At 46.8% G+C, this 17,062-nt stretch overlaps 1 protein-coding gene across 1 annotated transcript in view; it reads left to right on the top strand.

Annotated features, from left to right (window-relative positions):
• The first annotated feature begins 246 nt into the window (after nt 1-246).
• The window catches only part of oxtra (oxytocin receptor a), a 39,783-nt gene continuing 22,967 nt past the window's right edge, over nt 247-17,062 (top strand). Inside the window, exons 1-2 of the mRNA XM_078209399.1 lie at nt 247-482; nt 1,365-2,592. Coding sequence (XP_078065525.1) covers nt 1,689-2,592 — 904 coding nt within the window. The 5' untranslated portion in view covers nt 247-482; nt 1,365-1,688. The remainder of the gene's footprint in view (nt 483-1,364; nt 2,593-17,062) is intronic.

Below are 17,062 nucleotides of genomic sequence, written 5' to 3'. Positions count from 1 at the left end.
CCTCCCCTCTCCCCCTCACCTCCACCCTCCCCCCTCACCTCCCCCTCCCTTTTCCTCTTCCCCCTCCTCCCCCTCCCCTCCTCCTCTCCCTTCCCTCCTTCTATGGGAGAAATGAAGCGCTGATCTGATGGAGAGTGCAGCGAGCCTTGCTGTGGTGGGCAGCTCCCTCTATGGTGCGGAAGCCGCTCCGCCTTGTCTCCTCCCCACTCTCCGCTGCTATAAATACTTAGCAAGCGGGAACTCATCAGGTCAGTCCTGCTGAAGCTGGTGCTTTTGATGCACTTGTCAATAAGCGAGAACAAAACCACAACAAAAATAAACGCCGTCAACCACAAGAAAAATAAACTCACACTGATTTGAAAATGCGGACACTTCATGTTGGCAGACTTTCTCCGAATCGTAAACTCACAAATTGTTGGCTGTGAGGAGTCATTTTCAAGACTTTACGCTGTTTCTTCAAATACCAAGGTCACTACAAACAGGTAACTCTTTTTAAAAAAGTGTCCAAAAACAGACATCATTATCTGTGGCATATGGGGAGCGATTAATTTTTTTTTAAATGTAAAAGTTCCTGATTGCTGACAGGGATGTCTTGGACAATCGCGTGTGTCTAACCTGCAGCCTTCTTATCGGAAATGTGTACACACGCCAATTGATTTGTGTTAAAAGTTTAATTTCAGGTCGATAACGAAGCATTAAATGCGCACCAATTCGCTTGTGTTTGAGGCTTGAGTTAAGTTTGGAAATTGGCTATGGGACTGTGATATGTGATTGTGTCCTGCTTTGTTTTAATTCAAGACATTGGAGGTAATTCCAAAGTAACTCACAAAGGGGGGGATTTCTGATGTCTGTTTGTGTGTGTGTGTGGGGGGGGGGGGGGGGGGGGGTGAGTGAGGTTAAATCTTGCAAGTTACATGGGTCTGTGATTCACCGATTGATCTGCACTGCTGTTGTTTGAGGGCTTGAGTTAAGTTTGGAAATTTGCTGTGGGACTGTGCTATGTGATTGTGTCCTCCTCCTTTATTTTATTCCAAGATATTGGAGGTAATTCCAAAGTAAAGTTAAAGTTTATTTATTAGTCACAAGCAGGCTTACATTAACACTCCAATGAAGTTACTGTGAAAATACCTAGTCGCCGCACTCCCGGCGCCTGTAACTCACAAAGGGGGGATGTTAAAAAGGTGGCAAAGTGCAGGGATTTCTGCTGTGTGTGTGTGAAGGTGGGAGGGGAGGGGAGGGGGGCGTGAATGTGGTTAAATCTTGCAAATTACATGGGTCTGTCTAATTCACATATTGACATGCTCCTCTGTTGTTATGTTTTTTCCCAACCCCACCACTACCCCCCTCCTCTCTTAATCTCTCAGAACACGGGCTGGCTGGAACCCTCCGTGAAATGGACACTTGGCCAAGTGTGTGCAGAGTGGCTGCCCCGACCAAACTTCCTGGGTGCTTGTGACCAGATGGCACCGGGGAGCTGAGAGAGGAGGTTGGAGGGATTGCTCCATCAGCACCACTGGCCCATCGTTTTGGAGAAGGTTCATACCCTGCAGAAACTGGACAGAGGACTGAGAGACAGAGAATTGAAGAGGGGCAAACAGAGCCAACAGGACCCTATGGGTGCAGAAAGAAAGTGAAGGATGAACTAAATCAGTTATTGAGGGGGCTGGAGGTGGAGATAAGATTTGGGGATGGCTCAACTGTGTAAGCACACAGAGCCCTGGTTGCAGAACATCTCGTCCGGGGCTTGGCTGGGCAACGCCAGCTCACTTTGCAACAGCTCAGCCCTGCCCCGGGTGAGGAACGAGCTGGTGGCCAGGGTGGAGGTGGCCGTTCTGGCCATCATCCTCATCCTAGCCCTGAGCGGTAACCTGGGGGTGCTTCTGGCCATCCACTCCAACCGGCACAAGTCCTCCAGGATGTACTTCTTCGTCAAGCACCTGAGCATCGCCGACCTGGTGGTGGCCATCTTCCAGGTGCTGCCGCAGCTCATCTGGGAGATCACGTTCCGCTTCTACGCGCCGGACCTGCTGTGCCGGGCGGTCAAGTACCTGCAGGTGGTCGGCATGTTCGCCTCCACCTACCTGCTCATCGTCATGTCCATCGACCGCTGCTTGACCATCTGCCAGCCCCTCAAGTCCCTCCAGCAGCGCTCCAACCGGGCCTACGTGTTGTGCTCCTGGCTGGTCAGCCTGCTCTTCAGCCTGCCCCAGGTCTTCATCTTCTCCCTCAAGCAGGTGGGCCCGGGGGCTTACGACTGCTGGGGGGACTTTATCGAGCCGTGGGGGGCCCGGGCCTATATCACCTGGTTCACCCTGTCGGTGTATGTGGTGCCCGTCATCCTGCTGACCGCCTGCTACTCCCTCATCAGCTTCAAGATCTGGCAGAACGTCAAGCTGAAGACCCAGCGGGAGGCGGGAACGGCCCGCGGCGGCCTCATGCTCTCCAGGGTCAGCAGCGTCAAGATCATCTCCCGCGCCAAGATCAGGACCGTCAAGATGACCTTCGTCATCGTCCTGGCTTACATCGTGTGCTGGACGCCCTTCTTCGTCGTGCAGATGTGGAAGGTGTGGGACGACGAGGCTCCCGAGGAAAGTGAGTACTTATCCCCCTCCCTTTGGAGTCTCTCGGGCATGTGGCGCCACACCTTCAGTGCCCTAACTATCCTGTCAACAGCTTCACTTGGTCAAGGCCAAAGGACACCAGAGTTATTCCATTTCAAATCTTTGCCACTCTCATAGATTAATCAATCACATTTGGTAATGTTGGGTCAGATGGCCAACAGCCTGGTCAAGGGAGACATAACATGGAGAGACAATATTAAATAAGGGATGACATTTTTCAAGGGATGTAGGAGCAGAGGGACCTGGGTTTACATTTACATAGATCACTGAACAGGACAGGTGGAGAGAGCAGTTCATAAAGCATATAATATTCCAGGCTTTATTAATAGAGGCATCAATTTAAAGTTTATTTATTAGTGTCACAAGCAGGCTTAAATTAACACTGCAATGAAGTTACTGTGAAAATCCGCTAGTCGCCACATTCCGGCACCTGTTCAGGTACACTGAGGGAGAATTTAGCATGGCCAATGCACCTAACCACAGCACGTCTTTCGGACTGTGGGAGGAAACTGGAGCACCCGGAGGAAACCCATGCAGATATGGAGAGAACGTGCAAACTCTGCACAGACAGTGACCAAGCCGGGATTCGAACCTGGGTCCCTGGTGCTGTGAGGCAGCGGTGCTAACCACTGTGCCACAATGCCACTCCTATTGTGTACAGTTTTGGATGCCACACTATGTGCCACAGGATGTGAACCCATTGGAGAGAGTCCAGAAGAGGTTTACAAGAATGGTTGCAGGGATGAGGTACGTCAGCTGTAGATTGGAGAGGTTAGGACTGTTCTTCTTAGAGAAGAAGGCTAAGAGGAGATCTAGATATAGAGATGCTCAAAATCATGAGCAGGCTGGACAGAGTAGATAGGGGCAATGTTCCTGCTTGTTCTCACTCGTACAAGGATCGAAAACAAGCAGGAATAGTTTTACATTTTATTTGCAAAAGAGGCAAATGTGATGTGAGAAAGAATGTTTTCACACAGCGAGTGGTTAGGGTCTGGAATGCATTGTCTGGGAGTGCTGTGGAAGCAGGTCCAGTGGAGGCTTTCAAGAGGGCATTAGATGATTATTTGAATAGAAACAATATGGAGGGATACAGGGAGAAAGCAGGAAAATGGCACCAAGTCATAATGCTCATTTAGAGAGTGGGTGCAGACATAATGGGTGAAATTCTCCTTCTGCATCGTAACAATTCTGTGATTCTGAGTCTTAAAGGAGGAAAGGGAGGCAGAGAGTCAGAGAGGTGTAGGGAGGGAATTCCAGAGCTTAGGGTCTGGGAAACCTATGGTGGAGCAATAATGATTGAGGGTGAGAGGAAATGAAATCTTGCAGGATTGTGGGACTGGAGGAGATTGCAGAGATAGGGAGGGTTGTGGGGCTGGAGGAGGGTACAGAGATAGGGAGGGTTATGCGGTTGGAGGAGATTGCAGAGGTAGGAAAGGTTGTGGGGCTGAAGGAGGGTATAGAGATAGGGAAGGTTGTGGGGCTGGAGGAGGCTACAGAGATAGGGAGGATTGTGAGGCTGGAGGAGATGGCAGAGGTAGGGATGGTTTCGGGGCTGGAGGATGGTACAGAGATAGAGAGGGTTCTGAGGCTGGAGGGGATTACAAAGATAAGGGAGGATTTGTGGGCTGGAGGAGGTTACAGAGATAGGGAGGGCTGTGAGGCTGGAGGAGATAGTAGAGATAGGGAAGGTTGCAGGGCTGCTGGAGGTTACAGAGATAGGGAGTATTGTGGGGCTGGAGATGGTTATAGAAATAGGGAGGGTTGTAGGGCTGATGGAGGTTACAGAGATAGGGAGGATTGTAGGGCTGGAGGAGTTAAAGAGATAGGGAGGATTGTAGGGCTGGAGGAGGTTACAGAGATAGGGAGGGTTGTGGGGCTGGAGGAGGTTACAGAAATAGGGAGGATTGTGGGGCTGGAGGAGGTTACAGAAATAGGGAGGGTTTAGGGACTGGAGGAGATTACAGAGATAGGGAGGGTTGTAGGGCTGATGGAGGTTGCAGAGATAGGGAGGGTTGTAGGGCTGATGGAGGTTACAGAGATAGGAAGGATTGTAGGGCTGTAGGAGGTTACAGAAATAGGGAGGATTGTGGGGCTGGAGGAGGTTACAGAAGTAGGGAGGATTGTGGGGCTGGAGATGGTTATAGAAATAGGGAGGGTTGTGGGGCTGGAGGAGGTTTCAGAGATAGGGAGGATTGTGGGGCTGGAGGAGGGTACAGAGATAGGGAGGATTGTGGGGTTGGAGGAGATTGCAGAGGTGGGGATGGTTTCGGAGCTGGAGGATGGTACAGAGATAGGGAGGATTGTGGGGCTGGAGGAGATTACAGAGATAGGGAGGATTGTGTGGCTGGGGGAAATTACAGAGATAGAGATGGTTGTGGGCTGGGGGAGGTTACAGAAATAGGGAGGATTGTGGAGCTGGAGGAGGTTATAGAAGTCGGGAGGGTTGCGGGGCTGGAGGAGGTTACAGAGATAGAGAGGGTTGTGGGGCTGGGGGAGATTACGGGGATAGGGAGGGGTAGCCATAGAAGGATTTAAAAACAAGGATGAGAATTTTAAAATCAAGGTGTTGCTTGAACTGGAGGCAATGTAGGTCCCTGAGTGCAGAACGGTTCTCACTGCAAGTTAACACACAGAGAATCGTGAGGAGCAGAGCAGGCAGGAGGGTTTTGGATGACCTCAAGATTACGCGGGATAGAATGTGGGAGTGCAGCCTGACAGTCAAATGTACGGACAACAACTGCATGAAGGAGGCTTTCAGCAGCAAATGAGCAGAGACAGCAGAGGATACTGTCGATACAAAAAACAGCAAATGGTGACAAAACAAATAGAAAGGGCCACAAAAGATGAGTATGCAAAGAAACATGCAAAGTGTATCAGAATCAATACAATATTTTCAGTTTGTCGAGGAAAGAGAGGGTGTTCAGGAGATCGTGGTGATGTTATCCTGTCATTGTTATTCTGATAAATATATATTGGCTTTACTGTCCGTCGCAGTTGTTGTATTATTCTAATAAACTGATATTAATTAACTTATTGCAAATGGGCATAGGGATCAGCAGATTATAGAGGTGACCCTGTGGCTGAAGGAATGGTGTGGGAGGAAGGGCTCCTTAGAGACTTATAAAATTCTAACAGGACTAGACAGGGTAGATGCAGGGAGGATATTCCCGATTTTAGGGGAGTCCAGAACCAGGGGTCGCAGTCTGAGGATTCAGGGTAGACCATTTAGGACAGAGGTGAGGAGACATTTCTTCACCCAAAGAGTGGTGAGCCTGTGGAATTCATTATCATAGGAAGTAGTTGATGCCAAAACATTGAATGTATTCAAGAGGCGGCTGGATATAGCACTTGGGGCGAATGGGATCATAAGACCATAAGACCATAAGACATAGGAGCGGAAGTAAGGCCATTCGGCCCATCGAGTCCACTCCACCATTCAATCATGGTTGATTTCAACTCCATTTACCCGCTCTCTCCCCATAGCCCTTAATTCCTCGAGAAATCAAGAATTTATCAATTTCTGTCTTGAAGACGCTCAACGTCTCGGCCTCCACAGCCCTCTGTGGCAATGAATTCCACAGACCCACCACTCTCTGGCTGAAGAAATTTCTCCTCATCTCTGTTCTAAAGTGACTCCCTTTTATTCTAAGGCTGTGCCCCCGCGTCCTAGTCTCCCCTGTTAATGGAAACAACTTCCCTACGTCCATCCTATCTAAGCCGTTCATTATCTTGTAAGTTTCTATCAGATCTCCCCTCAACCTCCTAAACTCCAATGAATATAATCCCACGATCCTCAGACGTTCATCGTATGTCAGGCCTACCATTCCTGGGATCATCCGTGTGAATCTCCGCTGGACCCGCTCCAGTGCCAGTATGTCCTTCCTGAGGTGTGGGGCCCAAAATTGCTCACAGTACTCCAAATGGGGCCTAACCAGTGCTTTATAAAGCCTCAGAAGTACATCCCTGCTTTTGTATTCCAAGCCTCTTGAGATAAATGACAACATTACATTTGCTTTCTTAATTACGGACTCAACCTGCAAGTTTACCTTTAGAGAATCCTGGACTAGGACTCCCAAGTCCCTTTGCACTTTAGCATTATGAATTTTGTCACCGTTTAGAAAATAGTCCATGCCTCTATTCTTTTTTCCAAAGTGTACGACCTCGCACTTGCCCACGTTGAATTTCATCAGCCACTTCTTGGACCACTCTCCTAAACTGTCTAAATCTTTCTGCAGCCTCCCCACCTCCTCAATACTACCTGCCCCTCCACCTATCTTTGTATCATCGGCAAACTTGGCCAGAATGCTCCCAGTCCCGTCATCTAGATCGTTAATATATAAAGAGAACAGCTGTGGCCCCAACACTGAACCCTGCGGGACACCACTTGTCACCGGTTGCCATTCTGAGAAAGAACCTTTTATCCCAACTCTCTGCCTTCTGTCTGACAGCCAATCGTCAATCCATGTTAGTACCTTGCCTCGAATACCATGGGCCCTTATTTTACTCAGCAGTCTCCCGTGAGGCACCTTGTCAAAGGCCTTTTGGAAGTCAAGATAGATAACATCCATTGGCTCTCCTTGGTCTAACCTATTTGTTATCTCTTCAAAGAACTCTAACAGGTTTGTCAGGCACGACCTCCCCTTACTAAATCCATGCTGACTTGTCTTAATCCGACCCTGCACTTCCAAGAATTTAGATCAAAGGTTATGAGGAGAAAGCAGGATTAGGCCATTGAGTTGGATGATCAGCCATAATCGTAATGAATGGCGGAGCAGGATCGAAGGGCCAAATGGCCTCCTCCTGCTCCTATCTCTATGCTGCTATGTTTCTATTTCTTGGATGATTATTGACACCAATTTTGGGATGTGGGGAAGTGTACCATTGGGGTGGGCTCTACCTGAGCCAGACAGGGTTCAGGGTCCTAATGGAAAGGATGAATAAGGCAGTCACAAGGACTTTAAACTAATTAATAGTGGGGATGTGGGAGAGTGGGGTGGGGGGGGGGGGGGGGGGGGACGGTGGGGAGGGAGGGGGAGGATGCCTTAATAGATAAGAGATAGCATCAAAAGGGAAAAACCCAAGGTATTAAGGAATATGGGGCATTGGTGGGTATTTGCAGTTAGGTATGACTTTCTAAATGTGAAAGGCTAGCAACAGTGAAGGTCCAAAACGATTTGGGGTCCTGTTTCATTTATGACTAAAAATTCATGAACAGGTACCGAAAATAATCAGAGGCTTATATCGAGAGGACTGGACAACAAGGGTGTAAATGTCATGCTTCAACTGTGTACAGCTCTGGTTAGAATACATCAGGAATACAGTGAGAAACTCAGGGCACCTCACGTTATGATGGATATATTGACCCTCAAAGGAGTGCAGTGTAGATTTCGCAGAATGATACCGGCACCTATAAGGAGAGATTGCACAAAGTAGCATCGCCTTCCCTGGTATTTGGAAGGTTAAGGGGCATTTGATTGACGTTTTCAGGATATAAAGGGGAATACATTGACAGTAACTATTTTCTCTGGTTAAGAAGTCTAGGACCCGGGGGCATGGTCTAAAAGTTGGCACTAGACATTTCAGGAATAAAATTAGGAAACACTTGCACGCAGAAAGGTTCGTAGGATTTTGAAGCTCTTCCACAAATGGCAATTGATGTAAAATTGATTGTCGATTTTAAATCTGAGGCTGGTATCTTTTTGTTAATCAAAGGTATTAAGGAATATGGGGCATAGGTGGGTGTATGGAGTTAGATCACAGACCAGTCATGATCTCATTGAATGATGGAACATGTTTAAGGGGCTAACTGCCCTATTCCTATTCCTGTGTTACTATACTGCTATGTTCCAGATTGTCATCGGTGTCCTTTCGATGTTGTAAATGGCCATTTCATGTGGTTCGGAAACCTTTTAACATGACTGTGGAGCCCTTTTGCCTGGCATTCCAAATGTGGGAAAGGGCAAATTGTCTGCTTTCAATGAGGCTGCCCAGTCTTTTTAGCTTGTGTTTTGTCCTTAGTTGCATCTAATCTTTGCTGTTCGAAGGAAGTAGTGTCATTACTTCAGATTGTTCCCGAGGTAGTGCATTCCTGTATATTTTTCTTCCAGTCCATAGTGCAAGTGCCACATTTCCTGAGGTTTGCCTTCAAAGAATTCTTGAATGTTATTCTTCGCCTACTCCACAGGCAGTTTTAAAGTTGTGCATACATAACTGTCTTAGGGATTTGGTTGTCAGCCATACAGACAAAATGTCCGGAATTTATTCCAGCCCATCGCTGCAAGAATCAAGATGGCTGGGCCTATTTAATCACAGGAGAGGCAGTGTGCCAATCTCCCAGCAGAGGGAAAATCTCTGCGATTAACTTGGAGACAGGAAGGAGTTGATACAAGAAACAGGCCTGCTCACAACGGAGCTGTAACTTCCTCGGAGTGACAATCAGTGTCAGTTTGCCACTCGGTGCCCAATTTTCTACATGAATTCTTTTCCAAGCCTGTCTCACTTGGCCTTCTGACTCAGGCAAGACGAGATCCAGGCAGCGCAGCTTGACCCAAGGCCCAGCATTGAAGTCCTGTTCCATCAAATTGAAGCCCAACACCATCCAGGTCAAAGCAATCCACTTGATTGGCACCACAACTATCACATTAACCGTTCACTCCCTCTACCTCCAATGCACAGTGGCAGCAGTGTGCACCATCTACAGGATGTACTCTCGCAACTCACCAAGGCTTCTTCGACAGTACCTTCCAAACCCATAACCTCTGCCACCTAGAAGGCTAAGAGCAGCAGACACATGGGAACATCAACATCTGCACCTTCCTCTCCAAGCCACACACCACCTTGACTTGACCATTCCTTCACAGGCACAGGGTCAAAATCCTAGAATCACAGGATTGTTGTGGTTCCAAAGAAGGCCATTTGGCCCATTGTATCTGCACCAGCTCTCCAAATGAGCATCATGACTTAGTGCCATTTCCCTGCACATTGTTTCGATTCAAATTACCATCTAATGGTCCCTTGAATACCTCGATTAAACCTGCCTCTTCCACACTTCCAGGCAGTGTATTCCAGACCCCAACAACTCTGTGTGAAAAAGTTTTTTCTCACATCACATTTGCTTCTTTTGCAAATCACTTTAAATTTGTGCCCTCTCGTTCTTGATTCTTTTTACGAGCAGGAATAGTTTCTCCCTATCCTGTCCAGCTCCTTCATGATTTTGAACATCTCTACCAAATCTCCTCTTAGCCTTCTTTGCTCCAAGGAGAACATTCCCAACTTCTCTAATCTAGCCTCATAACTGAAGTTTCTCACCCCTGGAACCACTCTTGTAAACCTCTTCTGGACTCTCTCCAATGCATTCACATCCTTCCTATAGTGCAGCACCTAGAATTGTGCACAATACTCTAGCTGAGGTGTAACTAGTGTCTTGTATAAGTTCAACATAACCTCCTTGCTCTTGTACTCTATGCCCCTATTAATATCCGCTCCCTAACAACAGTGTTGGTGTGCCTACACCACATGGACTGCAGTAGTTCAAGGAGGCTCACCAACCCTTTATAAAGGGCAATTGGGGATGGGCAATGAATGTTGACCTTGCCAGCGATGCCCACATCAAATGAGCGAATGAAAAAAAAGACAGTTTGGTTGAAGACAAGTAGAACACCGCTAAAGGTGTAATTCAGAGAATGCAGGATACATACATGCAAACTAAAGAAGCTTAGACAAATCAAATGCGGCTCAAAATGAAGTAACAAACAAATTAAAAGTGAAATCAAAAGGTCAGTACAAACGGGGTGGTAGAAATCATGCAAGTAGGAAGGTGAAGGGGATCAATTGGGATGAATATAAGAAAATGCAGAGAAAAATCAAAAGGAATAATAGGGGCAATGAGGCAATTTAAACTGAGGCTCAGTCTAACATTAAAAATAGTTTCATTACCATAACCGTGAGATGTCATTTGTTAAAAACTAGATGCAAAACATGCGTGCCAGGAATTGGTTTCTGGTCATGCTGACTGATGCTAGAAACAAACTTTGAATATTTCTAAAGTAGCTCTATTTTGAATTAAACTAACAAGACTTGCCGTAAGCACGCAAATGATTACAGACTAGTTGATATTCTGTATGACTAGTCCTTCCAGCTACTAGGATGGGAAGACATGAGTAACATGCTCTCTCCATCCAAAGTTAGCCCAATTACAATCAATAATGTTACCACAAATGAACCGTGGACAGACTAAATGCGCTTTAAGCAAGTAAATCTCCAGTGTCAGATGATGCTGGTCCCAGAGTGTTGAGAGAGAGACAAAGGAGTAGTTTTATGAAGTGTTGGTAATCATTATAAGGGAGCCATTGGACATTAAGTGATGTTATTGGATTAGAAACAGGCCACTATGGTGTCCTTTCTTTTAAAGGGATGATTAAGTGGTGGTTATAGGAATTATGTCCAAACAAGGGGAGGTAAATACTGAGTGGAGTAACTCAGGACTGTTTCGGATCCCTGCAGTTTATCATTTACATGAATGACGTGAATTCAGAACCTCAATGCAAACTGATCACTTTTGCAGCTGATTGGACAAAGAACAGTACAGCACAGGAACAGGCTCTTCGGCCCTCCACCCTGCGCCGTTCACGTTTTCCTATCTAGACCAACCGCTTATTTTCCTCTATTCCTGTTTGTTCATACGTCTATCCAGATAAGTCTTAAATGTGGCTAATGTAGCTGCCTCAACTACCTCACTTGGCGATGCATTCCAGACCCCCCCACTCTCTGTGTAAAAAAAAACTTCCCCCGCACATCTCCACTGAACCTTTCCCCCCTTACCTTGAACTTGTGCCCCCTTGTAACTGTCATTTCTGCCCTGGGAAAAAGATTCCAACTGTTCACCCTATCTACGCACCTCATAATCTTATAAAGTTCTATCAGGTCGCTCCTCAGCCTGCGTCTTTCCAGAGGGAACAATCCCAGTTTTATTCAATCTCTCCTCATAGCTAATACCCACCATACCAGGCAACATCCAAATGAGGAGAGATAATGGAATCCAAAGAGGCAGCTCAGAGTGCATGGAAGTGGGCGGAATGATGACAGGTGGGATTTGAAGCAGACACATGCAAAGAACAGGTAAACTGGTCTCTGTGAATGGTGTTGGCAAAAATGTTAAGGGTGAAGCCCAAGAGAGGACCAGTAGACCTAGTTGGCTTAATGCTAAACATATTCAGCCAATGCTGAGCAGCAATTAATAAAGCCAATAGAATATTGATTGATATAGACAACACTGTTTGGTGTAAGTCAAAGGAGATAATGATCAAAATGTACAGTCACGTAGTCAGAGCGCACTTTGGACATTGAGTTTACTCCCATTTGCCAAGTGGCATTGGTGTTTAATGTGTAAATGATGTGTTGAAAAGAATCACAAGGTTGTTCCCAGTATCAATCAGGGTTATATGAGGACAAAATGGAGACACTTGGGACTTTTCCAACTGTAAGTGATTTATAGGATATTTGCAAGATTGTTAAAGAAATGTTAAGATGAATTACTAGATTGGTGTGCACTGTGGGGTGAAGCAAGGGGAAACAAGTGAAACAGGTTGAAATGAAAGGAAAGCACTTTTAGGACTAACATTAGAAAATTCATCTTCACACCAGCATGATTTGGCCTGATAGGAAATCAGGAGATTTCCTCAGTGAATGACTCCATACTGTTGGATTGTTGTGGAATCTTCACTTCACTTACCTGCTTCTTTATTTTATGTTCGTCTTAGAAACTCAAAAAACTACTCCAGATAAAAGTCAACAGCAGCTGAAAATGGGCTCAGGGAGCAGAATGCATGATTAAGTCACTGCAATCATGTCCTGTGCAGGCAATGGGTAAACGTAAAGCTGCCTGCTGATTTACACCAGGCAGACATGTGCTGTTAAGTGGCTTTCTGCACCAACAAGAGGCTCAGCCTTGTGTGAGAGTAGCACCACTTACAACTAGTCTGCATGATTTAAAGCCAGCTTGCATCACTTAAAAGGGCAGATGAATTCTGGCTGGAGTAGGTCCTGGGAGTGGCTGGGAAGAAATTAAGAGCAGGAGAAATGCTGACTAATGCCACAACAGAGAGTGGACTCCAAGCCTTACTGCAGGAGGTGGACAGTAAGAGAGATGTTCTCTCTCCACTGGATAAGGAGGCCCTCAGACAAACGCTGAGAGAACAGACAGCTATTGTGGTCACTGCATTAGGATCTGGATGCGGTGCGAGATTGGTGAAGGTCAGTGAATTCATCTTCAAATTACATTTCCTTGCAACTTTTTTGGTTTCTTTATTCTTTCGTGGGGATGTGGGCATCTTTGGCAAGGCCAAAATTCGTTGCCCCTCCCTAATTACTCTTAATCGCAGTGGTTTTCTAGGCCATATCAGAGGGCAGTTAAAGGTGGACCATGTTGCTCTGGATCTGGAGTCACATGTAGGCAAGCCTGGGTAAGATTGGCAGATTTCATTCCCTAGTGAGCCAGGTGTGTTTGTAACAACAATTGACAATAGTTGTCATGGCCACCATTACTGGGACTAGCTTTATAATTCCAGAGTTATCAATTGAATTTAAATTCACCAGCTCCCTTGATAGGATTTGAACCCATGTCCCCTGGCCCTCTGGATTACTAGTCCAGTAACAGAACCACCGTGCCACCATCTCTCAGTAGCCTTACACACAGTTTTGTTTGCTACTCTGCTTCACTCTCCCACAAACAATCTTTATCAACTATCCCTCATACTTCTCAATCATTGCTTTGCCTCACCCTCACGGTCTTGATACTGCTGCAAGCCTCACTCTCACATCTTGCACACACAGCCAGCTATCCAACCATGCCAGCCACTTTGCCCAAACACATTGCACTGCCAAACTTCTGTCCCCCTTACAATGACAAGATACCACACAACCGGAATTAGCAGAAGCTAACTAGCGGGGGAGAAGCATGTCTTCAGCCCCATGGAGGGGACAGTATTCACCATCATTGGAGCAACCAGAGCTGAGACTGTGGCCAATGGCAGGACAGAAAATGGAGGATGACGTAACTCATAATTCATCCTTCTTCTCTCATTCCCCTCTGATTTCCAAACTGCAGATGGTGCCCAGGCATCTCCACCACCACAATTCAACCCTTGTGCCTTTCTCTTTTCTTTTACCCAAGAGCTGCCACCTGAGCGGGCATTGTTGGAAGATCAGGACGGAAGTGATGAAGAAGGATCGCTGTCATTCACTCTCTCACAGTCCAACAACCAACTCAGATGCTGTCAACCGGTAGCTTAGGGGTGAGGCCTGTAGTTGATGAAGCATTGAGGGACCTGGAGCCAGGGACAGGAGTAGCTCACCACAGGACAAGGTTACACATGAATTCTGCTGCAGAGGACTCAGATGAGGATTGTAACAGGCCAGCCTGTAGAAAAAGAACTGAAATCATACATGCTCAGTTTGTAGCCACATAGGTTCAGGCTGTTGGCATCATAGCTGTGGATACCAGTGTACAAGAGAACCTGCAAGGTCTCATAGCAATCTGTCCTCCAACCCATTGCTAGATTGCTGAGGAACTGCCCTGTGGGTGTGGTAGTGGCTCCATGGAACATGAACCTATTGTCCTCTCTCAGCATTCACTCTCCTCTCCCTCTCTTTCCCCTTGTATCTTGGCCTTCCAGCCAGGCAGCCCAGACTGCTACCACCCACACTAAGGTGGTTCATTTCTTTACCTCTATAGCAGAAACAATTATTTTGATGAATCATTTTCTTTTCTTAATTAATTTTGGAGGTCGGTTAGCTAGATGGTTAGTGTGTCGTGCCGAATGATGCCAAAAGCATGGGTTCAATCCCTGTATGGGCTGTGCTAGCTCATAGACGCCTGTTTCCTTACCCTATCTCATGCTTGATGCAGAATGGTGGCTCTCAAGCTGTATAACTACATCTCTCTCTCTCTCTCAGGGGGCAATTCTACCAAAGAATTCTAAGTGCCGAATTCGCGCAGAAACGGGAATAACTCCCGTTGTTTCTTTTAGCGGTATTTTGAAAATGAATCTCCCACACTCTGAGTACTAAGGGTGCCTCAGAGAGACTCACTCTGAAAGTCTGTGGGTGGGGCCTATTCCCACTGGAGAGGCTGGCAGCAGAGTGCTGAGTGGGCTACTACGCATGCGCCGATCTGTCAGCGTCGAGATTGGTGAATGTGCAGTGGCCCCACACTGCCGGCCCCCCAATCGCGGGCCGGCTTGATCTCTGGCCAGCACAGAAACTCCTGATCATTGGCTTACTGAACCCCCCACTCCCCAGTCACTGGCTTCCTGGACCTGACCGGGTTAGCCCCGATATCCACCCCACCCGGATGTCCACCCTCCCTCTGCCACCGATTCCTATGCAGAGTGGCAGTGGGATCCCCCATCCCCGCTGGGCTCCTGCCCCATAGGCCCTCCCACTCCCTTGGCATTGCCCAATGCCCAGTGGGCAGTGCCGGGGGCCAGGCTGGCATTGCAAGGCTGACAATATCCAGGGGTCACCCACCCCCCCTTAACCTCAACCTCCTGGGGGGGGGGGCTTTAATTGCCTCTGTTCACTCCAGCAGAGTCGGCTGCCAGCTCCCCATTAGGGAGCTGTTGTAAACCCCGCTGGGGTGAACCACTCCAGGCGGAGCGGGGGGTGGGGGGGAGAGGAGGACAGGCTAGCAGGCCCGGGACTTCTAACGATATTAAAATACAAATTTAGATATTTAAACCAGCTCTACGCCAATTTCCAGTGTGGGGCTGACGCCTCTGGAAATCCTGTCGCTGGAAACATGCGGAGGCTGTGGGTCCCAGTGGGGAGCTGCTAAACGGCCCCCACTGACGTCTCCCAGCCCGATGTGTGGCTCTACCAGTGCAATGGGCTGGAAGAATCGCCCCCTCTGTCTCTCTCTCTCTCTCACTCACACACGCACTTTCTCTTTGTCTCTCCAATGGTGACAGATGCCTACAGCTAACTACCTACCGAATTAATTTTATCCACAAACATACCAGTTTAATTTCAGGTTTTGACTTTTTCATATTTATACGGAGGTACCTATGCCTTTCATTGTGTTCAAGTATATATTTACAGTGTTAACTGTTTTTGCCGAATTTTCCTTTACACATTTTGAAACTTATTCTTTTCTGGTCCTTTTATTGTAGAAAGATTTGCAATTTAAAACTGAATATTTTTATTGCCTGTTTTGGCTGGCAGTGTTTATTTCACTCTCTTCTATTCTTTAACTTCTCATTTCATTTTCACTCCCTCTCTCTCATTCCCTCATTCCTTGTCCCTCCCTGTCTCACCCTTTCTCCTCTTCATCTCTCTCTCTCTCCCTCTCCTTCTACCTCTCCTTCCCCCTCTCTCAATCCCCCCATTATCATTTAATTTTTTTCACTGACTGCCTCTCCTCGCACTTTCTTTTTGTTTCCCCCTCTCCTTCTCTCACCCAATCTTTCCTCTTGCCCCTCTCTCTCCCCCTCACCCATGAGTGTCACTGACCATAGCAATGCACAAATAGAAGGCACCAGAAAGCAACCATGTCAAAACAACTTTTAAAATCTAGTCATCAGATATTCTATGCCAATGTCAACTACTCGGTGTCCCTCTGTGTCTGTCTTCTATCTACCTTTGTATGTCCAAGTGTTCATCTGCTGTGGCTGCAGCACGTGAGTAGGATGATGCTGAATTTCACTGAGAGAGACTACAGATAGTCTTGCATGAAGAACCTTGAGCAATTGTGGCTTTGGAAGACCAACTTTGTTTTACAAGCTGCAGGTACAACTAGGACTAGAAATGAAGCCTTATTAATGTTAGACTGAAGTGGTAATTAATGCTGTGGTATGCTTCCTTTTCAGTAGAGAGCGTTATTGGTTGTCTTAATAGAAGTTGTAAAACTGATGGGGAATATCCAGAGTATACAGTTTTTGAAAATCCTGCCGAACCAATTTGGTTACATCAGGGTGGGCTCATGTTGCACAGAGGGGCTTTGTCCACTGTAGGGTTGACTCCTGTGACACCAATTTCTTTTTAAAAAGCAAGAATGACTAAAAGATTATTCAGGAGGAGAAAATTAGAGTATGAGAAAGAGCTAGCGAGAAATATAAAAACAGATAGTAAGAGTTTATATAGATATTTAAAAAAGAAGGGTTAACAAAGTGAGCATTGATCCAATAGCAAATAAGTCTAGGGAATGAATAATGGAAAATATGGTGATGGCAGATGAATTAAACAGATATTTTGCATCAATCTTCAATATAGAGGATGCATCCCAGAAATAGCTGCACATCAGGAATTGGAAGGGAGGGAGCAACTCAAAATTACAATCTCCAGGGAACCGGGTTTGAGCAAATTGTCGGAGCTACATGTTGACAAATCCTTGGGTCCTTAAGGAGTTCATCCCAAGATCTTAAAAGAAGTAGCTGGAGAGAGAGTTG

The sequence above is a fragment of the Mustelus asterias genome, chromosome 3 (genome assembly GCF_964213995.1).
Source record: "Mustelus asterias chromosome 3, sMusAst1.hap1.1, whole genome shotgun sequence".
Classification (NCBI taxonomy): domain Eukaryota; kingdom Metazoa; phylum Chordata; class Chondrichthyes; order Carcharhiniformes; family Triakidae; genus Mustelus; species Mustelus asterias.
Note: the sequence above shows the minus strand (reverse complement) of the source record. Positions and strands in the feature narration are given on the sequence as shown.